At 53.2% G+C, this 23,764-nt stretch overlaps 1 protein-coding gene across 2 annotated transcripts in view; it reads right to left on the reverse strand.

Annotated features, from left to right (window-relative positions):
• The window catches only part of TENT4A (terminal nucleotidyltransferase 4A), a 46,588-nt gene that overhangs the window by 12,894 nt on the left and 9,930 nt on the right, over positions 1 to 23,764 (reverse strand). For both annotated transcript variants that reach the window (XM_047094174.1, XM_047094166.1), the window contains exons 2-6: positions 6,076 to 6,199; positions 5,476 to 5,522; positions 4,428 to 4,548; positions 2,130 to 2,237; positions 834 to 962 (exon numbers count right to left, since the gene is read on the reverse strand). In XM_047094174.1, coding sequence (XP_046950130.1) covers positions 834 to 962; positions 2,130 to 2,237; positions 4,428 to 4,548; positions 5,476 to 5,522; positions 6,076 to 6,199 — 529 coding nt within the window. The remainder of the gene's footprint in view (positions 1 to 833; positions 963 to 2,129; positions 2,238 to 4,427; positions 4,549 to 5,475; positions 5,523 to 6,075; positions 6,200 to 23,764) is intronic.

A 23,764-nucleotide genomic window follows, 5' to 3' on the forward strand; every position in this document is an offset into this window, starting at 1 on the left:
TCAGACTAATGAAAGGCGGTGTGACCATGCCTTGAGCCAGCAGTATGAACAATAAGGAGAAAAAGGGGCCAAACCTTGGCTATCAAATCCCAAGCACGATCACAAGTACAAAAATCAACGGTAAACACGGAGGAGTAGCCCGGCACAGCTAAAATACACGCGCAAGGTTTGTGTGACGAACAGAGAATCCTTCAAGAAAATGTAAACGGGGTCATCAAGGTTTCCATTCACTTAGAAACTGGCTTACACGGTCACAAGTGTAAGCACAGCTTATCGACGTCCCAGCGTTGAACACTCGGGGAGGTTTTCTACTGACAGGCTGCTGCACGGTCCTCAACAAAACAAGGGCAATGTAAAATTCAAGACCAAGTATTTGTGTCTTGTCAATCTGAGAAAAAAGACCCTCTTTTCAGCAACTTTTTCAACTGTATATGGTACCCAATTTTTTTCTGCGACAAATTTTTAATAAGCCACAGTTAGTGACCAAGAAAACCAGCTTTTTATGGTCTGTCGAGGCACGACAGCATCCACATGCACGGAGCCCTCGACTTCAGACTGGTGCACGCCTGACTGCTCTGGCCAGACAAGCCTGCCCTCCCTGTAGCAGCTCAATCAATTAAAAAAATAACCTATGAAGGAGAGAAATGAAAGAAGCATTCACCAAAATAATTTTGTCTTGACAATCAGAGGTTCATTTCTTCTGGACGGGAACACAGGAGTAAAGGGCAGCAAGGACCGTGGGAGCATGTGGAGCAGGGACTCTGCAACATCACGGAAGCATCTACTCCTACAAAGTCTCAGTGTCAAGGTCTCTAGAGAGAACACACACTCACCTGTAGAAAGCTAATGGCCATTAAAATTAGGCTGTATGAGCTAATTCCACCTGTAAAAACTTCATTCAGGTCCCTCTGCAGGAGGAACTGTTTCAATACTAAAATCAAGTAAGGCAGCAATGAATATTTCTGTAAATTCCAAAAAAAAAAAAAAAAAAAGAGGGAGAGAGAGAGAAAATATTGGTTAGTTAATATACCTTTAAAGATTTCACATAGCCAATTTCACATAGTAGGAAGAAAAGCTTAATCCTCTTGCCACTTGGAAGGCTCTGGGCCCGTCATCCTCAAACTTTAGGGGCCTGAGAATTCATTATGTGAGGGGCTTATTAAGACATGCCCCACCCCCCACCAGGAGCCACATCCCGGGTTATGGTTCTGCAGGGATGAGGTAGGGACACTTGCATGAACAATCCCCAAAGAGGAGGTCAGGGAACAATGAGTGTATTCCTTCAAATGATTTCCCATGGCCTGGCTTGCCCTGTGACAGGTGCAGGGTGGGGGGCGAGGAGGCGGAGAGGAGGGATGTGGCAGTGAGCCAGGAAGAACCCGGAAACAACACCCGAGGCACCCAGAGAGGACCAAGTGGGGTGTGTGTGTGCAGCTCGTGAGTCGGGAGGACAGGAGCAGAGGGCCACGGAGAGCAGGGTGAAGGGAACAAGGAAATGCAGAGGCTGGAGAAGCAGGGGGGTGGGGGGTGAGGGGTGGGGGTGGTGGGGAGACAGTGTGGAAGCTGCTGTTGTTTTTCACGTTCTGCTGTGGCAGAGGAAAGGGAACAACTGAAGGACCAGGGTCCCTGGGCTTGCAGGAAGAGGCAGCGTCCAGACGGTGACACTGGGGTTGCCTCTGTGAGGGGCTTCACCTCTTTCCCTGTAACAGGAGGGAAAGACCGCCTGTCGCACTGGACCCCCCCCACACCTGTTGGGCTCAGTGAACAAGTCGGCTACCCCGCCCTCAGGCACCGAGACAATCCAAAGTAAGCAAACTATGTCAGGACGTCTTCCACTTCCGGTAAACTACCCTTGCAAATCTGGCACACTGAGCTCCAGGGACGGTCAGTTTGTAATAATGAGAAAGAACATTTTAACCAAGCTCTCTAAAATAACACTCTACTTCCTGGTCAGAGTGGAAAGTGAAAACTTACAAAAGAGCTACACAATTTCAAAGCATCTCTAGAAATAATATCGGAGATAAGTAATTCAACTGTATTGCCTTTATCATGAAGACTATCACAGAGTTTAAAGTGAGATGCTGACGTAACAAGGCCCGTTTTTACAGCGCTAACGCGGACGACAGCACCTTCATGTAATTCTTGATGAGCTCCGCTGCCCGGACCCCAGTCTCCATGTTAAAGCTGATGTCGACTTTAACTTCAGTCTCCTGGTCTGTGAGCTTTATTATCGGTACCTGCAGAGATTGAATTTTAAAAAAACAACTAGATTCTACTGGCCAACATTCACCACAGTCTGATATCAAAATGTTTCCGAACTTGTACAGAGGGGTTTTCTTTTCTAACTCACAAAAGAGCTGAGAGATCATGAGTCCCAGGCTTTAAAGAAGAAAAGAGATTTTGCAGTGTGAACCTTGACCTCATGGGTCCCTGGAGCCCCAGACCCTCCTCCAAACCCCCCGACAACAGCCGGTGCTCACCTCTGCCCGGCCCTCCTGGCCAGACTCAGCATCAGTCATGGCCACTACCTGCGGGAAGGCTTGGGCTCCACAAGGAGAAGCTGGCTAAGTTCTTGTCCCGCCCCCGGGGGCACCTGGTGATGGGGCGACACTCCAGGTCCCCAAATTATGTTTGCGAGAATTTTTGCAAACGCTCAAAGGAACTCCAAAGCCAGCTTTTAAATTATGTTTCGTGCTGATGTTTCTCCAAACAATCCTACTTTGGGTTTTCACTAAGACAATTTAACTAAAAAACAAAACCAAAGCAAAACAAAAAAGCAAAACAAACAACACAAAAAACCACTTTCCTGAAAACCCAGAGTTAAGAAGCTAGACTGGAAAGGTTCTCACCATAAAGATGTGCAAGGTGCTCAAAACCTGCCTCGTGAGGGCTGCCCAAGCAGCCATACTGACCACACCCCTCCCCACCCCACCCCCCACAGAAAATGAACTGTGTACTTCCAGAACAAAAGGCAGCCTGGAAGCAACGAAAAAGCACTTTCCCTCACCAAAACGACTGGTCTAATTAAAGGTCTGGATACAGGGTGCGCACCTCTTCTGGGCCCTGAAACGCACCTGGCAGGAAACTGCCAAGGCCACACAGGGATGTGACAGGGATGGGCCAGCGGGTGGTGACTGTGACTCCTGGAGACCAGCAAGACCAGCAAGCATGGGCAGCTACAGCGAGTGTGGTCCAAGAGGGCAGAAAACCAAAATGCTTTCCCAAAGAACTTCCCAGACGGTGTTTCAGAAGGAGCCCACGTGTCCACAGCACAGTCAATTCCTCATGAACAATCCCTGCTCCCCATCACCGCTGGGCACGGCACCTCCTTGTCTACACTCACGGGACGCTTTCCCAAAACCCCTCCCGGTGCTCGCCTGGCTTACACACACACACCCACACCCACCCACCCACCCACCCACACACACACACACACCCTCCTACACACTCACAGATTCTAGAGATTAGCGACAATACCACAATACTTATTTCTCGGTCGCTCAATACAGACAAGCTTCCTTCTTAAACCCGCTCTCAGGCTGGCCTCCGGAGCCCGGGACGAGAAGCAGGTGAGGCCACCAGCAGAAAAGGCGGCCCGGCGTCAGCTCATGCTTAGAGAACCAAGCAGTGCCGGACCTGCGTGGCTCGGTTCCCCTGAAGTCTACACCGGGCCCCTGGCAGCGGAGGGAGAGGTGTGCACAGCAGCTCCTGTGACACCGACTGGACCGTCTGTCCGCCCCGTGCTCCGAGCCAAGGGCAAGCAGGGCCTTCTTCCGCTCCTCTGCATCTAACCAGAGACCACCGCCATCTCGTTCCCGTCAAGGACAAACGGCAGAGCCCCAGAGGGCAGGGTGGGGGGCTGTGAGAGGCACCACGCGAGGGGCCAGTGAGAGTCGAGGGCCCGAGCAGTGTGTGCCCCAGACTTGGACTTGGGTAAACCTGGATGAGTGCACGTCAGAGCACCCGCATCTTGCAACTTGTCCCCGAGATAAAAGGTCTCCACAGGTACGTGTCTGAACGATGAAAGGAACGGACAGGTTCTTGCTTAACTAGAAGCCGGCAAACGGTCATTGTCTTCTGTGTAACAAACGCCGTGTTTTAATCACTGGGCTACGGGAGCGAGACTGGGCAGCACAGGAACGCGTCGGTTCCTCACGCATCCGGACGGAGGCTGGCCCTGGCCCAAGCATGCACTTCAGCGCCAAGTACTGTGTGATGCTCTCACAACGTGCCATGAGGTACGTGCTCGGCTGGTAGTCCTAGCTACTCGAACACGGCTACATTTACACCGGAAGTAGAGAACTCTTCAGAACCCTACGCGGTGACGCCCGTAAACAGCGTGAGCTCAGACACAGGAGAGTCACCGCAGCTGGCAGGTGTGCGAAAGCGCCAACTGGGGCTGAGGGGCCCGAGCCGCCCGCACTTACCGTCGCTTTGTCAAGGACTTTGATGGAGCACGGCTCGGCCACGTTGTGCTTCCGCAGGGCCTGCTCCAACAGCTGCAGAGGAGGGCGCTCCCATTTTCCAAAGACCACTAAGTCGATGTCGCTGGACAGAAGAACACGTGACCGTGAGCCACCCGCTCACATCACTGTGCAGTAACACGCGCACATGGGGCACACGCTCACAACTCCTTCGAGGGGCACACCCACCCCCACCGAGCACATCCCTCTGAGGGAGAGAAAACGCGGTGTGCGAGCTGCTGGTAACGTGTGGGCGGAGAGCCGAGAGGCGGGAAGAACCTCCCAGCATCCTCAGGTAAGTAAGGAGGTTGAAACGCTCCTCGGAGGTTTCCTGGCCCTCCGTCTACACTGTTGTCTACACTGCACCACTCTGGCTGACCTGTGGCTCCTGGGTACCCGGGATCTGTTCCGTTCCCTCCGGGCCCTGCCACGGCTATCCCCAAATCCTGGGATTACAGCCCTGTTTAGTCTCCAAGTGTTAACAGTGGGTTCGGAGAAAATAAGCTGTTAACAAAACACTGCACATAAAACCGATCTGGGTATCAAGATAGTTCTTGCCGAGGAAATACTGAAGCACAACTTTAGGAGGCTACCTCGTTGGCTGCTTTTCAATTAAATACAAATACAAAATACTGCTTGAATAGAATTCTGCTGGAATCTTCATTGAAACATCAGATCAGTTTTCAAAAACCACCCAAACTTTCAGAGTTTTCTCTACCGCGTTGTCTTCCCATGGCCCTCCCGCTCATCTTTACGTTCCTAACGGCCAGCATTTCTGCGACACCCCAAATCAAGCGCAAGAGGGGAAATGCAATCAGTTATTATAACACTAGATTAAACGTTATTTCCTGCCCTGTTCCCTCTGTGCTGCCGTCTCTTCCTTTAGCTCACGTTTCTAGCCTGGGTTCTGAATATGAGGAGCCTGCGTTTAGCCCTGACCGCACACTCAGATGTCGCCCGCCCCAGCTGAGTGGCCGTCGGGCCGGCCTGTGCAGGGCAGCCTGGTACTCACCTCGTGGGAAGATAGAGGCCTGTACTAAAGCTGCCGAATATCTGTACCTGAAAGAAAAGAGTGGTCGTCTTACAGCACAGGCCAGTGCGAGCAGGCAGCCCTCCACCCCCCCCACACCCCCCTGCAGAAGAATTTTTTAAAACTCAAAATTGAGAGATGAAACAATTACTGGCCTTTCCCACAAGTGCTCAGAGCAGAGGACTTTTCAGAGCTGCTTTCAAACCCTCCAACCCCAGGGCGCAGAGGTTGAAAGACAACCGTGTGGGAGGTCATCTTCCAAGAGGAAGGGAATGCAGTGGCCGCCCGTGCCCACGGGGACCCCCCCCCCCACCCCGCCGCACCCTCCGCCAGCCCGGCCATCAGGAGGGGGGCCCACATCAGGATGGGTGCCGTGGGCACAGGACGCTTGTGGAGTGAGGGCAAGGGGTCGGATTTCGGAGTCCGGAAGGTGCAAGGCGGGGACCTGGGAACGTGCATTTCTAACAAACTCCTGGGTGATGCCTGCTGCCCCCCCAGGGCCACCCCTGGGGAAGCACGGCCCCGGGCAAGGAGAGCCCAGGCCCCGGCCTGACACAGAAGCACAGTGAACAGGGCACCCACATCAGCTGCTGGCCAGAGGTCCTTAACCACCGTTTCGATCCGTTTCACCACCTCCCGTCTCATGGCTGCTTCTTCAGGACAAGGGGACATGAAGTTATAAAAGTCAATTATTTCCTCATGAAGTCTGGTGGACAAAAGAGAAAACACACGCATTATTGCTCTGAAAGTCAACCACGTCCACTCTGCTATTCGATCAACAGGACTCTGGAATAGCCGTTGGGCCCAGAGCACCCCAGCCCTTCTCCCCTCGGCAAGCACAGGACGGAATGAACACGCCGTGGGCGACGGCGGCCCGGCACGCCTGGCCACCACGGGCGGACTCGGGGAAGTCTGCCAGGACACAGAGGCTTCCTCTCGGCCCTGCAGGACCCTCCAGAACAATCCCCACGGGGACCACGTTCAGAAGCCGAGAGAAGCCCGTCCACAGAGCGCAGAGCGGGGCCGGCTTGGCACCCAGGCCTCCGATCCCACCGCACCCCGGGGACGAGAGCCCCCTCGCCCTTGCTACCACACTTGGGGGTACGCCCCCCAAAGGCGCCAGCCGACCAAGAGGCCCACAAGCAGACGCGGGCGCGGTGCCAGTGCGAGGCCCTCTCTCCCTAACAGAGATCTCCTTAAGCAGCGGCCGGAAAAGCCCATCCCGTGGCAGGCCCTGGCTCATGGAGCTCGGTTTCAGGGCCAAGGATCTACACGGAAGCCTCCTTCTGCAGGAGGGAGATACGGTCATCCTCAGTCACTTTCAGGGATTAAATTATGGGGCAGGTGATCTAATCCTGGGAAGCAAAACAAATCCAATTCACCTACTTCCTCTCTAAGTCTGATCAGTGAACAAAGAAATGACAAAATAGAATCTGCTCGATAACAACATAACGTTAGCGCGACAGCCAGCGGAACAGTCCGCGTGACAGACGGCGACACTTCTCAACAGGACCTGTTAGTGTCAAGTGACAAAGGCAAGGGGCATCACATCCCCTTACGAGTCACATCGGCCCTCCACTCCCTCGCCTGGAGCGCTGCCCCGGCACCCCCGAAATCCCTGTGCAGCGACCGTTCCTAACACTCAGCAGCCGGCTGACAGGCTCCTGGAGGCCGCTGAAAGCTCGCTGGGGGCTCTAGCTGGCAGTCGGCGATCCCCCACACCTCTGCCCTGGGTACGTCCGCACTGGATGTAGGCCAGTTAGATTCAGGCCACCACTGGAGCTTAAAATCAGGTCTATCATGTTCAGCTTCGTAGGAAATCAAAAAAAGAAAATCCCACCCAGGCACGCTGCTGCCTGAGCCAGCACAAGAGCCCACGGGCTCCAGGGCCTCTCAGGACCCCTCTGATGACAGAGGTATGAGATTTGGAGGCAAAATTATAAAGACACAGATCTAGAGAAGTTAAACAGCTGACCGACCCAAGTCGCAGAAGGGGAATACCCAAGCCAGCATCTGGAATTCTATCCACATCCCACACGCCTAACCCGTGAAAACATCTGGCAAACGGGGCGTGCCACTTTCCCGAAACGTCACTGCAGGCCGGCACCTGCAGGGTAGAAGGTACCAGGACCGTCAACTTCCTTCTAAGCCGCGTGCAACTCAAGTGACAACCTAAGACTTTCAGCCCCCGACGTCCCAGGCCTCTGCCCTCATCACCCTCAAGGCTCCAGAAAAGGAAGGAGCAGGAGGGACCCCTCGCTGTCGTCTGCACAGACACCACCAGCGAGCGTCACACCGTGTCCTTTTATCGCAGGTCCGCTGACCGGCTGGAGACAGAAGACGGGGCTGCCTGGCGTCTCCCCTCCCACCCCCGCCCACATTTCAGGAGAGATGAACAACGAGGTCGAGGCAGGCCCACGTTCCCAGAGCTCGAAGTGGTGCCAAGTGCAACACGAGGCCTCCCGGTTTCAGGGTCGCGTTCCGCCGAGAAGAGAAGATGCGCTGACAACGCACCGACCTGAAATGCGGCTTTCGCCGGGCCTAACCGGTAACAGCTGTGACAGAGACCAGACAGCAAGAGGACTCCTGCTTTGCCTTCTGGGAATAAGAAGGGCACTCCCGGCGCACGCAGGGACTGGATGAGAAGCCCCCGCTGGCCCTTTCTGCAGGCGAGCAGGGTCGGCGAGCCACAGTGCGACTCCTGCAGCTGCGGGGACCACGGCGCTCTGGGCTGCGATGGCACCGTGGGCCAGACAGACAGGAAGCTCTAGCCATCACCACAAGTGGGCAGACCCCAAGAGCCCCCTCGGCTGCTTGCTCTTACTCAGCAGGGTCCTTGCGGAGCCCTCCCTCAGCTGAGGAGGCACCCAGGACTGGGTGAGGAGGGTGGGGGAATTGAGCAGGGAGGGGACGACCGCCCAACCCCAACCCGAAAAGGACTGTGCCATCAGAGCAATTCAACAGACACCACAGGACAGGGGCGCCTGGGTGGCTCAGTCGGTTAAGCGTCCGACTTCGGCTCAGGTGGTGATCTCACGGTTTATGAGATGGAGCCCCGAGTCGGGCTCTGTGCTGACAGCTCGGAGCCGCTCAGATCCTCTTTCCCTCATTCCCTCTGCCCCTCCCCCACTCTCTCTCAAAAATAAACATGAAAAGAAAAAAACAAAAAACACAAGACAAGGGGGGCAGCACGCCTCTGCCCTCCCACCCACCCCCCCTCCCCCACCTTCACTGCCCCCTGCGTCCTTCCCGCAGCGTGGCGAGGGCCTCCCCGCTCACTGCCTGGCCTCCAGCGCCCGAACAGTGCTGGTTCCTGGGGAGCATCTGACTGGAGTGTGTGGGATGAATCAAAGCAAGCTCTGATTAAATGAATGCTTTGCTTAGGACCTTGTCATTTAACATCTACATTCCCCATGAAATACACCCAAACTTAACATTCCAAACAGGGCTAAATACAAGTTTGAATTATTTTATTCACGCCTAACATTACGCGTAGTTTTCATCACTTTAAGAAACTGCATCTCATGTTGTCGACAATACACTTTCACAATGAAGTGTTATCAGCCACAGGCCCAACTGCAGGCATCAGACACCCCACAGGTCAATTTATTAGTCTGTTACTCCCGACCCTGAATCCAGCAGCACACTCAATTCTCCAAAGTGGTTCAGAGTTTCGTCCGTCATCATTTATGTCCACGTGATCATTTCCACACAGCAACAAAAGCGAGGAGGCTCACTCTTCTCACACATCAAAACCTCAAAGGCATTGCACATCTGACAAGACATCTACATAAAACCACACTGAAGTCTCCGTATCTACGATTAGTCATGATCTCTTAGGGCTCAATGTCAGCCACCAGCATTCGGTCTCCAAATCTTCCATGGAAATTTCTGTGCTGTGACCATCATAGAAAAATCTCCTCTATAACGGATCACAGAGAGGGCATCTCAAAACCACCAGGACACTACGATTATTTAATGAGATTTCCTGGCAAGGTTTCTTAAGGGAAGAGAGGCCCACGTGATTGATTGCGAGAAAGGCCCCAGGTATGGAACAAGGAGGGCAGGTGAATGCAGTGGGCCAACCCCATGATCTAGACTGGACCACCAACACTCCATTACTTCTGTTCTCTGTAGCCAAAGTGAATCCTGAACAGGAGCCTAAAAACAACGGTGTAAGAGTCCCACCTTGTTCGACACTTGAGAATGTAACACAGATGCAGGGTGGAACTTTTTAAGTGAAAAAAGCCAAACATGAGAAGGAAAAACCCACAAGGAACCATCAGCAGCTCGGACTTGAAGACGGCCTTTCTACGCTCTCATACAAAACGACAACAATCACAACACAGAGACTGAAGAACTTCTCTCCAAAAACATGCTGACAGTAAACAAACTAAAAAGCGACCGGCAACTGCACGTGGCAGAAATAGGACGAATCCGACTCTGCAGAAAGACCAGGCCCTGGCATACTCTGGGGTAAGCTGACAATTTATCAAAAGGCTGACCCAGTCACTCCACTTCCGGAAACCTGTGCTGAGACCCTGAACCACCCCCAGAATCTGCAGGGCCTGCTCAGTGCAGGACTGGGGCCATCGGACCTGGTCCCACAGGAGACGCTGTCCACTCATTAAGAACACGGAAGACGTGAGTGCCCCGGTGAGGAAGATCCCACGACAGCCTGCTGGTACGAAGACTGATAACAGACCCGGCCCCACTTGCGTCTGAGTGCCCGGCCCCTCCCTGTGTGCAGCACTAAGCACAGGACAAGGTCTAAAAGGCCACCTGCTAACGCTCACAGCGTTTCCCACCCAGGAGACTCAGATGGGCTGGCCTGAGAACAGTCCACTTTCGAATCTCGAGACTTCTATGCAGATTGGGTTTTTTTTTTTTTTTTCAAGAACGTGCTCATCATACAAATTAAAAAATGAACACAAAAGAGTCAACTGCATTTTAGATGACCAGAGTGTGATTTTTAAGTTCTCTTTGCCTTGTGCATTTTCTAACGATGAATATAGATGCCCTGAAAAAAAAAAAAGAGGGTATCGAGTCAGGCCTCCCATCTGCCCCACACGAGGCAGTGGACTCCGGGAGAGGTCTCCCAGAGCAGACCGGCAAGGGGCGCACAGGTACCAAGGTCGCCTCCGGGAAAGGAGGGGTACCTGCTCCCCACACGGTTGGCCGTGGGGATGGCACGTGCTGTGCGAGGGCCACTGAGCACCCGGGACGTAGTACTGCACGTGCACAACCGCGGACCCGGGGCTCTAATCTGCCTGAACGTAAATCTAAACAGCCACACGCGAACTAGCGGGCCTCTCGCGCGGCCCTGGCGGCCGCTTCCTGACTCCCCCCCAGGACCAGGCTAAATGAGACACGGGGCAGGCAGGGGCAGCCCCACTTAGGGCACACTTGTCGAGCTTCCCCAGAACTGCACGCACGGGCTCTGTCTCATCCCCCAGATCCTCCCTCTTCTCACCCTTGGAGGACCTGGCAGCCCCCGAAAGCAGAAGTGACCCCCCCACCCAAGGATCGGTCTCGCTTGCGGGGCTCCACCAGGCGCACACAACCCTCCAACCAGAGCCCAAGTGGACAAAAACGCACTGTGGTAAATAATGCTGCAAAAGAACACAGGGAGGCACAGATCTTTTCACAGCACCGTGTTCATTTCCTTTGGGCAAATACCCGGCAGAGGGATTGCTGGATCAGAGGGTAGTTCTGTACGCATTAAAGGAGCCCCCACGCTGCTCTCCACAGCGGCTGCACCAACTGACGTTCCCACCGACGGTGCACAGGGTTCCCTTCCCTCCACGTTCGCGCCAACACTGGTTATTTCTTGTGCTTTTGGTACCAGCCATTCTGACACGTGGTATCTCATCATGGTTTTGATTTGCATTTGGGCATCTCTTCGCGTGTCTGTTGGCCGTCTGTACAGACAACACGTGGAGGCAGCTCAAGTGTCCTCTGACAGACCAATGGACAAACACGTGGCGGACCTACACAACGGAATATTACTCGGCCACAGAAAAGAGCGACATCTTGCCATCTGTGACCACAGGATGGACCTGAAGGGCATGTTATGTGAAGTCAGTCAGATAAAGACAAACAGCATATGATTTCACTTATATGTAGAATCTAAAAAATAAAACAAGCAAGCAAACAGAAAAAACAGAAGTGGACTCATAAACACACAGAACAAACCGGTGGTTACCAGAAGGGAGGGGGGTGCGGGGATGGGCAGATAAGTGAAAAGGATGAAAAGAGGAAGACTTCCAATTATAAAATTGGTCACGGAGATGAATAAACAGTACACCACGGGACCAGAGTCAACGGTACCGTAATAACTGCACGGTGACAGATGGTGGCCACATCTGAGTAATGTAGGGAACTGGTGAATCAATGTTGTGCACCTGAAACTAACACTGCATACCCACTCTACCTCAATTAAAAACAAACAAGACAAGGCAGCTTCTAACAGGTCTTGGGACTCTCTTTTCCAAACTTTCTCCAAAACACATGTTCTTGAATCTCAGGGCTAAAAGCGGGTAAGAGAGAGTCATGTCTGTCAAAACTAAACATTACAGTTCTTGATAGAATTTAGACACATACTTACTGTTACATTTACAAAACTGTGGTTTAACAGCTTAACAAGATGTTAGTAACAATGGTGCCTGATTACGGCATTTTCCAAAGACGCTGATCTAATTACAGAACTGGGCAGACTATTCTTCCAGTCTCACTGGAAGGCACTCTTTTCCCCCAACGTTCTAACATGCCTGGAACTGGGATGCAGTTTTCAATCAATGCCCGGGCATCAGATCAATTTTAAAATTAAACACTTTTCTTCCTTCATGGTACATTTCACAATGGTGCATCTTTTTCGGGTCAGCTGATCTCTCCAGGAAGTTGTCTATATGAAGTTTATATTTCTGACCCACGAAAACAACTTCAAATGGGTCAGGGTTTTGCATACAATGGCACCAGGACCCAAAGAAATGCAGGAACTAGAAGCTGACCACAAGGCGTCCAGTCCCGGGGAGGCAACAAGAGTAACAGCAAGGACCCCCGGGAACGTGATGCCTTCCCCGCCACACTCTCCAGCCTCAGAGCCGTGCGCAAACCCTGGAGCCTCTGCGCAGCGCAAACTTCCTACTAAGCAGAGAAGCCAGGTGTACGTGCTGCTGGGGGCCGTGACACTGCTCTTTTGACTGCTCAGTGGTGGCGTCGCAGCCTCATCGGAAGCGGATCACCAATTTGGGCAGGCGCGGTGGGAAAGGAGGCCGCGAGCAGCGTGTGCGTCTCTGGGCGGTGGAACGCAGGTGCTCCAGCAAGGCGCCCGGCCCATTCGGGTCGGGTGCGCTCTGAGATCCCATGTGGAAGATCTCACCTTTGCACGTGGCACTCGCTGCAGAGAGCCCTGAACGATGCATTTTCTGGTATTTTAAGAAAGACGGGAATGGTGAGAGCAGAGTTTTCAGTAAATTTCAGTTTTAATCATGGAAGTACTCGACTTCTGAAGCACCATTTCCCAGCGTACTCTTAAACTAAGGATTAGAAAATACAGTTCTTTCAAAAACAAGACACTTCTCATCCACAGTTTGTTCTCTTCCAAGAGTCCAACCCCATTCAAAACGTAATGACTGCTCAATTTCTAGTCGGTTTTGCAAATTCTGCTTTTAGTACCAAATATGAAGATCAGTAATGTTTCAGTATCTATCTTAGCACCTGGTGTATGGTTGCTGTAAATATCTATGAAACCCAACTCCAGTGAGCTACTTGGAGGGTGAAATGTACTATTTGGTTAGCAAACCCAACCATCTGATTTAGCAGCTCCTGGGGCTACTGATGAACACAGACGACCACTGCGGGAGGACGTCTGATTTTAGAAGCTGAGCTGGAGGGCTTACATGGTTCCCAACTTCGTCTAATCTGCATCGAAGCCAGCGAGGAGGGCTGGCTGGTTCCGAAGGTGCTGCAGGGCGAGCACCCCCCTCCCCCGGGGGGGGGGGGGACTTGGTGCCCAGCCCCAGGCAGAGCCAGCTCTTACCCCCTTCCCAGCCCCGGCACCCTCTGCCAAGTGACCCAAAGGTGGCTTCTCTGCACCCACCACGCAGGACAGGTAGGGGTGCTGCTGCAGGTAACGGACACAAAGACACAGGGGCCAGAAGCGAAGATGATCAAACGTATTGCAAGCAAGACACACGGGAAGAAAAGTGGCAAAGGAAATGTGCTGAACAGGTAACAATGCTGGCCCGGGAGGCGGGAAGCACAGGTGGGTTTGCCTGTCCCCCTAGATTTCAAATCCCGCGGTTTCTTCCAAGGAAAGCAATGGCCAGAGGTGAGGGTTTGGTCACCATCTCCTTAAGGGAAAAGGGATGCCAACAAACGTGCACAGGGCCTCGGACGCAGCCCCGATTTAAGCACCCGCCTCTCTAAATACGAGCTATGCTCCACAGGGCCACCAGGGTGGATGTTCCTGGCTCACTGAAGTCTCAAACCCTAAACACTGGTCCCCAGACCCCTCCCTGGTCCCCATGGTCCCTGTCAGTCCTGTTAGCCACGTGTTCTAGTACACCTTCACCATATGCCCCACGAACCTGGTCAATTCCAAATGCTGGGGGAGAAGCACGCTTTCTATTACAAAGGAAAATGCAATAGAAAACACCAGAAATTGCGTTCGACTGTTAACTTATTCCCTCCTCTCCCCCACTTCCTCCAACTCTTCTTAAAACCTTTCAAAAGCGTCAGAGCACCTGAGTGGCTCCATCAGTTAAGCGTCTGAATCTTGATTTTGGCTCAGATCATGATCTCACAGCTCCTGGGCTCAAGTCCTGCATCAGGCTCTGCGCTGAGCGCGGAGCCCACGTGGGACTCTCTGCCCCCCCCCACGCTGCGCACCAGCAAATGCTCTCTCTCAAAATAAATACATAAACTGTAGCAAAACAAAAAACCTTTCAAAAGCCTTAAAAAGCCAGTGGTTTCTCATAAACTGGAGCTCCTTCCCCTTGACTCCACATGTTCACTGTCGACATTTTTGCCAAAACCACTGCCTTGATGAGACTATCTGGAGTTAACCACTGGAGTCTGTCCATTTTGAAGCACGCGCCAATGAACCTGCAGGGGGACGAAGGACTCAGACTCCACCCCACTGCACAGACGGCAGAGAGGGAGGTGCTGACTCAGATCCGAACCGAAAAGAATGGGCTGCTAAGCCAACGGCAAGTGCAGACTTCCACGAGGGAAAGGCTGAATCATTTCTATTTTCGGGGGTGAATGATCCTCTTTAAATTACCCATTTACGGATACGGTTAATGAACTAATTATGAATCATTTTTATTTATTTTTAATTATATTACAAGACAATTAACATCTGCACCAAGTACTTAGAAAACCTTGAAGAAGGCTTTCAAAAATGTATTTGTTTTTTTAAAATACAAGCTCACTGGGGTGCCCGGGTGGCTCAGTCAGTTGAGTGACCGACTTCGGCTCAGGTCATGATCTCACGGTCTGTGGGTTCGAGCCCCGCGTCGGGCTGTATGCTGACAGCTCAGAGCCTGGAGCCTGCTTCGGATTCTGGGTCTCCCTCTCTCTCTCTGCCCCTCCCCCACCATGCTCTGTTGCTGTCTCAGAAATAAACATTAAAAAATTTTAAAAAATAAATAAGATAAAATAAGATAGATAAAATAAGATAAAATAAAATAAGATAAAATAAAATAAGATAAAATAAAATAAGATAAAATAAAATAAGATAAAATTAAAATAAAATAAAATAAAATAAAATATAAAATAAAATAAAATAAAATAAAATAAAATAAAATAAAATAAAATAAAATAAAATAAAATAAAATACAAGCTCAGAAGTGGAAGGAAAACCACCGGAACTGCAGATCAGAACCCAGTGCTTCCAGGGCGTTCCTCTACTTCTGCTGTTGACGCGGCAGCTCCACGCCAGGCTCCCGTCAGCCTGCGTGAAGGGCCTGCACCCCAGCACTCCCGCTCCGGAGACCCACCTGTGTCCCCGCCTCTCCGCAGAAGGGCTTTGAACAAAGCTGACCTGCACGTGGTGTAACATGTGAGTGGAAGAGCGAGGCCCTTGGGAAGCTGCTACAAAGGGAGGGGGTTGAGAGCAACAGAGAGGAAGAGGAGGTACCTCCCTGGGGGAGGGCAGGCAGGATGGGCTGGGAGGGCACAGCTGCCGTGGGGCAGGCCACGGCCAACCCAGGTTGAAGGGGCCAAACCCAGCTAGCATTCACAAAACAGCCAGGCCAGAAGGGCGCTGCAGCTTTGGAATCATCAATGCTGTAACTCTGGTCCCATGCACATTCAGCTCCCAATAAAAATGCGCTTTCTATCCCCTTCCGTCCAAGACCCCTCCTGGGATCGTTCGGCCGACAGTGAGTCCTGGTGCAGGCAGATGTCTGAGGGCCTTTCAGAACCTAAGCTGAAGGCCAGCAAAGGAAATGACACTCTTCTACCTTAGCAAAGCAAACCCAAGCGCACTGCACATGCCCAGCAAAGGCCCTGGGGCCACTCAGACACCACAGATCCACAGCAGTCTTCTCTTCCCCTCACAACAGAAAGCAAGAACTCAGACACCAGAAGCTTATAATTAATCCATGACAAAAGTACTTAATTTAACGCATTTCTCCTGAACTCACTGCTAGAGAAGAAAGGATATTCTGACATGGCTTCGAGAAAGAGAACTCTAGTGAGGCACCCGGGAGCTTCCTACAGACCAGAGTGAATCTAACCCAGCATTTCACAAGCTGAGTCATTAGAAAGTCCAGTGGTGGGGTTAGTGCTACTCAGAACCATTTTGTATTATTACCCCCGAGAACCTATCCCATGCCACGGGTACCAGCTGGAGAAAACCCGTTTGCTTATTAGCACGTCCACAATCCATCAGGGGCAAAAATGACCAAAGGGCTCAGTCTCCTGACACCGGTGCCCTACAGAGCCCACAGTGCAACCCACGACCTACAAGTCAAAGGACTAGCTCACAGCCAGGAGAGCTGCTGGGGGGAAGGAGAGGCCAAGAAGGCACTCTGCTGAGCCACATATGCCGGCTTTCTCCTGCGCTGGCTCAGGCCATTGCCACCAAGACTTGCACAGCAGCCACGGCACAATCAGGAAGCACCGTGGCCACCTGTAGGGTGCTCAGGGGGAACCGTATGGCTGTGTCTAAAAGCCCAGATCCCGAGCCCTGTTTGCCAGCTCGAGTTGCTGCACCATTTTTGAAATGAACACAGCTACACGTTCTGTCCTCTTTCCAGAGATCCCGACCCTCCATGAAGACAATCATCGTTTGAGGAAGATTAGTAAGAGTCTGAAAACGTTAATATTCCGGAATGCTACACAGTATCGTCTACGTTACCAGCATTTTCATGAGCCTCCCAGTCCTGAAAGCAAGTACTGTCTTCTCTTTACAAATGAGAAAACTATTCGTTAGGCAGGTGGTAACCAGCCCAGGATCATGCAACCGAGACTCAGACCCAGAGCTGTGTAGTTTGAACTTCAGCATTTAGCCACAAAGCTGGGAAGCCACACTCAGGAGGTGACCCGACATACAGAAACCTGTGCAGAAACTTCTGCAACGTGGGTCCCTTTATAAAGAATGCAAAGTCATGACTATAACTCTACTCGGGGAGTAACGTACATCCACATAACGTTTTAAAATTGTTTAAAAGAGCTTTCTTTCCAATGACCGAGGAAGCACTGATCGCGAGTTAGATTTGAACAAATACAAAATGACACCTGTGCAGTGTATTTAAAGTAGCACTAAAAACAGCAGAGAGGGGCGCCTGGGTGGCGCAGTCGGTTAAGCGTCCGACTTCAGCCAGGTCACGATCTCGCGGTCCGTGAGTTCGAGCCCCGCGTCAGGCTCTGGGCTGATGGCTCGGAGCCTGGAGCCTGTTTCCGATTCTGTGTCTCCCTCTCTCTCTGCCCCTCCCCCGTTCATGCTCTGTCTCTCTCTGTCCCAAAAATAAACGTTGAAAAAAAAAAATTTAAAAAAAAAAAAAAAACAGCAGAGAAACACACTTGAGTGCCAGCAGGAAAATCATGGGTGACTCCTCTTCCCTATTGTCCAGGTCTCTTCAACAAGTACATTACTGCTCTCATAACCATAACCCACCAAAAAACCATCCCATCAGCTTCGTGAACTGACACCTCTCTACCTCCGAAGGTTCTAGGGCAGACATCCCTGTACCTGTGGTAAGTCTTCTCTAAGACCCTGGTCTCCTGCCCCTACGTCTCGGGCACACCAGCAAGGGCGCGTCCTCTGGCCCTGTCAGCCCACGAGAGAGCCGTGCCCAGCGCCGCGACTCTCGAGGAGACTCCACGCCCGCTCAGCTCCGAGGCCCCTTCATCGCTAACGTTCTGGTTCCGGAGCCAGCCAGCCAAGCCACTGGTTCAGGAAGCTACCGCAGACCGCAGCATTCACCCCCCGCCCCCGCAATGCCCACCCAAGGACGGGGCTCCTGGAAACACTACCCTCACGTTCCCAGAAAATCCTCCGCAGGTGCCAAAGGATGAACCCAGAGGAGACGTGTGCGAGGCTCTCTGGCCACCCCACACCGGGCACGCTCATCAAAGGCACTGCTGCTCAAGGGCTGCGTGTGGAGGGAGGTCCGAAGGCTACACGTGGACTCGCGAGAAAAACCCCACAACTCCCTGGCCACACGCGTATCATCAGCTGACGTGTACCACCGGCTTGCTCTGTGCAGGCACCGCGGGACACGTTTCCTGAGCGCGACCCGGGTAACCACCAGCATCACCCCGTCCGACGGGAGGCTCGGCAGTTCAACACCGCACCGGCGCTGCGCTCCTGCACAAAGAGCTGAGGCCGGTCAGCGCCCCGGCGGCCTCTGCTCCCGCTGCGCAAAGTGCTCCCTGGAGCCTCCCACTCAGCCGCCCTCCCGTGTGCTTCCTGCAGAATCTGGGACCCCCACCCTCCACCGCCACCCGCTGCTTGCCTGGCCTTGACCACTCAGCAGGACCAGAGGCACGCACAGTCTCACTGCCGGTGCTGTTCTAAGGAGACAAGTCGTCCCGACGCCCCTGACGGAGGATGTGAGGCCACCTTCCCTGTCACCAAGACCGGAAAGGCACTGGGTAAGGCCTACATCCGGTTCCAAGTGGCCCCCCCAGACAGGCACACGGCAGGCGCTCATCACCTGCCCGGCGCCAGGGCCGCGAGCCCCCATCCACCCCACACGCTGGCGCGTTCGCCTCCCCGGGACCTGCCCACGTCCGGTACCACATGTGTCACAGTTCAACGTCCGCTCCCCAAAGGAGAAAAGCTCCCGGGACTTTCACTTACCGTATGCGTACTCTTCAGCCAGCCACGACTGCTCCCGTCCAGTTTACAGGACCGACTGTCAGGGGCCCACGCGGGACACCACAGCCTCTTTAAGGCTCGGGAGAGGGTTCAGCGCTCAGCAACCTCCCAAGGTCCCTCCAAGAGGACTGAAAACGTTTTTAAGAAAAAGCACAACAAGGGGCGCCTGGGGGGCTCAGTCGGTTGAGCGTCCGACTCCGGCTCAGGTCACGATCTGACGGGTCCGTGGGTTCAAGCCCCGCGTCGGGCTCTGTGCTGACGGCTCGGAGCCTGGAGCCTGCTTCAGAGTCTGTGTCTCCCTCTCTCTCTGACCCTCCCCCACTCATGCTCTGTCTCTGTCTCAAAAATAAACATTAAAAAAAATTAAAAAAAAAAAAAGAAAGAAAAAGCACAACAGGACTGGAAAATTGCTGGGGAGGGGAGAGGAGGAGGGGGAGGGCTTAACGGATCCAAAGGTTTAAGGCAACACGAAGCGCAGAAAGCAGACGCAAGTCCTCTCTCTCCAGTTTCCTCCCGCAGACCTACGAGACAGCAGGCACTACCCTGCTGCTGGCTCTGAGCAGGAAGCACAACGAAGTAAGTAAGGCCCTTGCTCAAAGTCTGGGAGAGCAGAGAGGGCAGCGCGGAGAGGGGAGGCAATAACCACACGCACAGCCCGGCCGTGCCCGTGCTGCCGGAGGCTGGGTGCCGAGGGGCCGGGGCTGGTGCCGGGCTCGCAGGGCCCGGCAGCAGCCAGACCCCACAGCTCAGGGGGCAGCGTTCCGGGAGAAGGACGTGCGGCAGGGTCCCCGTGGCAAGGGTGAACTCGGGAGGCCTGGGGAAGCGGAGGACGCCCAAGCCCGGGACACAGGGGCAGCTCCCCTGGGCTGACTCCCGAGCAAACAAGACTGTGGGCACGTGAAGACACCCCATGGCCAGAAGGAAGAGGGCCCAAGAGGCCTGCAGAAGCCGGAGTCATTCAGGAAGACTCCAGCCCCCACAAAGGTGCCCGCCGAGTCCCCCAAGCCTCTCCTCTAGACCCGCAGGGCTGCTAGGTCCCAGAGAGGCCGGCCTCGGACACGGCCTTTCAAGCCTGAGCTGAAGCTTCTCAGTGAGGTGGGAAGGGTACAGCAGGAACACACTTGTGCCACGTGGGCACAAAGGTGGCCTGTGAGGAGGGGGTGGAGGGGGGGAGGAAGAGAAAAGAGAAAAGAAACAGAACACAGCGAAAAGAAAAGCTCAAAGAAACGAAATGAAACACAACACAAAGAAAAGAGAGGAACCCAGTACGCAACGGAAGCAAGGAAGTCAGTCGGGAGGCAGGCACAAGCGGAGATCAGGACAAGTGTGCTCTGGAGCCTTGTTCTACAGAGAAGAAACCTCGGTAAGAACGTGCCCAGGAAGTCGGGGTTACCCGACTTCTGCTGACAAACAGCAGAGTGAGGGGAGGGAGTGGTCACACAGTAAGCACACCGACTGGGAGCCGAAGCAACGGGAGCCTCGTTCCACAAAACGAGCGCAGGGTAGAAGGAAATGACTGCAGTCATCTGAGGGGAAAAGGTTCCGGAGGGAAAAGACACCCCATTAACAGGAGGACGAGGCATTCGCGGCACAGCCGGTCTCCCTAAAGTGAGGGCAGAGCCCGCTGTGCGGGTGCGACCGACGCTGGGACAGCCGCGGCACAGAGGACCGTGCCTAGGCGAGGGGAAGGCTTGGGACAGGCGACTGACAAACTGACCAATGCGAAGCACCCTCACCCACGGGGGAGTCCGACCTGCCTCCGATCTCGGACAGCATCCACAGCCAGACACAACGGCCAGGTTGAGGCAGGGAGACTGGCACCGGGGCCCGCAGCGGGCCTCCGGGAATGTGGCCCCAGTTAGCTCCCCTTTAGAGACCTGAGTGCAGGCACATACCAGAGACACACCAGAGGCTTCTGCATGCAGAGCTGCTGAGTACGCACAAGGGCTGCCGGGGGCCCCCGGTGCTCAGCGGAGCTCGGTGCGAGGACCAGGGGCGCCCCGGCCAGAGCAGAGCAAGGCCAGGGTCACGGCCAGAGGAGCAGGATCTGCTCCTGCGACGCCGACGACAGCACCTGAAGGCAAGAAGGCACGGCTCCTGAGAGCTCTGCCAGCGAAGCCGCACCCTCGGTGAGGCCCACTGGAAACAGCGACCCCGCCGAGAACTCGGAAATCTTCAGGAACCCCGTAAGAGTCCTGGTGGTGAGCACCGAGTTGACATAAACACAAAACCAAGACTAATCGATTGTAAACTGTGGTTTCCGGTGTCCAGGCAGCACTGCAGAGTCACCAGGCATCCAGAAGGCCTGGGGTCAGAGGCCCTGCTGCTTTCCAGCTGGGAGACCTCGCGGGGCCCTGCGCTGTTCCACGTGAGACACGAGGATGCGCACGGTGCCCACCCCTCCCCCCCCACGTCACTGTCATGAAGATTTAATGAATCCAGACGAAGCACTTAGAATAGGATCTGGCACTCAGTAAAGGCTCAGTAAATGGTAGCGATTCTAATTACAGAACAAAATACAAACGCTTAACTCATGATGACAAATAATGTAATGCAAATCAGGAGGTAAAGATGTATAAAAGGGCTCTTTTAGTCTGCCCAGGCTGCCGTAACAGGGCACCACAGACCAGGCAATTTCAACAAGAGAAATGTATTTCTCACAGTTCTGGAGGCTGCAAGTCCAAGATCAGGGCGCCGGCGTGGGCAGGTTCCGGCGAGAGCCCTTTTCCCGGGGTGCACACGGCTGCCTTCTCACGGACAGGGCCTTGGAGCTCTCTGGCCTCGTGTCTCACAGGCACTAATCCCAGGGTGAGATCCCCATCCTCATGACCTCATCTAAACCTAATTACCCCCTCAAGGGCCCCTTCCCCAAATACCACCACACTGGGGTTTGGAGCTTGGAGCTTCGACAATGTAGGAATTCAAGGGGGACGTAATTCAGTCCACAGCAGGGGCTTAACATCTCTATGTTAAGCAGGAAGCAAACTGCTATGATTTCATTAAAAGTTTTACTCTCTTTTTGCACTTAGCCACTTAAGGTTTCCATCTTTTTTTTATGTTCTTGGTCTTCACAACACCTCTCAGAAGCTAGTATTTCTATCTGATGCTCAACATTACTTTCACTTTCAGGCAAAATTAATAATGTAGTGAGTGTATTTAAAGAGATGTGAGTGGTAATGCAACTATTTCTGTTGGTCAATCCACGTGTCCACCCGTGCGTGGGCTTAGAGAGAGAGAGGTCCCCAATGGCAGTCACCTAATTGCACTTTGCTTTTCTCCAGGTGGTGAAAGTAATGATTTTTAAGCTTCCTTTTTTTTAAGAAAACACAAACACACACAAATCCATTTAATAAAATAATACACTTATTTAAAAATCAGCAGAAAGCACTCTTGGAAACGCCCTCTAAAGCAATTAGGGCACAGGGGCACCTGGGTGGCTCAGTCAGTTGGGCATCCAACTTCGGCTCAGCTCATGATCTCATGGTCCCTGAGTTCAAGCCCTGTGCTGGGCTCTGTGCTGACAGCTCAGAGCCTGGAGCCTGCTTCGGATTCTGTCTCTCTCTCTCTCTCTCTCTCTCTCTCTCTCTCTCTCTCTCTGCCCCTACCCAACTCGTGCTCTGTCTCTCTCAAAAATACATGTTAAAAAAATATCAAAAAGAAAAAAAAGCAATCAGCACACAGAACTGTAAGAGGCACAGCATCACATGTGGCAGTGGCATCACTGGCCGCTTACAGGAGTCACTTCGAAATGCCGGGTGACGGCACCAGGACCTCACACTTGGGTTTGTCCGAAACTACTTCGGGCTCCTTCTGGGGAGATCAAGGCACAGAAGCCCACCTTCGGGGTCCCTGCCTCGTTCGGAGCCTGGGCAGAACTTCAGGCTGCCACCTGCAAGCCGAGAGACCGGAATTCAACGTAATCATTTTCTTCCTATTGCCGTACCTCTTCGAACAATTCCCTCTTTGCTCTGCACGTCTCGCGGTTGACACGACGCACTGTGGACTCAGACTGCCTGGGACCCAAAACCAGCATGGCACCTGCCAGCTGTGTGAGCCAGGGGCCGCCCTGCCCGGAGCCACACCCTCCTCCTCTCCCGGCCGAGGGCCACAGGAGCCGCTACACAAAGGGGTGAGAGTCAACAGGGCCAGTGATGATCATTACAGTGACAGGTGCTGTAGGCCATTGGCTAGACGGGAGCAAAGGGAAGACTGGAGTGCCCGCCTGTGAAGGAAGACTGGAGAACAGTGAGCCATCTTCCCCAACCACAAGCTTCTCACTTCTGCCCATCTTTACCCAAACACAATCCTAAAAGGCCATTTTCACTCTTACCAATTTTGCAAGCTTCAGTTCATTCCAAACTTTAACCTGTGACAAATTCTCACCTGGAATTGGTCTCCGTTCCATGCTCGTTTATGTTGTGCTTGTATGCAGACCTCGCATCTCTTGTGAGTCGGTCTCTGATAGAGCCACAAACTCTCTAGACAGACTCATCATCAGCTTTTTCCCAGGAGCTCACTTATAGCAAGACCTCGGGATGTCTGCATTTCACAAACCATGTAAGGTATCCTCTTCTGTATTTTGGATCACTCAGAGTTGTCCTTCAAGTTTTAGAAATCTCTGCTTAAACTTAGAGACGATGTCTATAACCAAGATACTCCACTGCGTTGCCCTATGGCTCCCTTCTCTGCCAATTCACCAAGTCCTCGCGTCTTGCTCCTAACCCGAGCACACCAGTTCTGCTCCCGGAGGGGCAGTGGCGAGGCCCAGGGGCTCTGTGGTCAAGCGGGCCCACCATGGGGCTGCAGCTCTTCTGGTTTTCTAGGTGCACCCTGGACAAGGTGCCTCATCTACTAAAGCTTATTCTCTCTTTAAAACGAGCTCTTGTCAAGAAGAACCGGGAGGAGGCAGTCCAAAAACGCTCACGGGTCCTGCTCTTG

The sequence above is a fragment of the Lynx rufus genome, unplaced genomic scaffold, assembly GCF_022079265.1.
Source record: "Lynx rufus isolate CCGP_SWC_20201006 ecotype Redwood Valley unplaced genomic scaffold, mLynRuf1.p SCAF_1, whole genome shotgun sequence".
Lineage (NCBI taxonomy): Eukaryota > Metazoa > Chordata > Mammalia > Carnivora > Felidae > Lynx > Lynx rufus.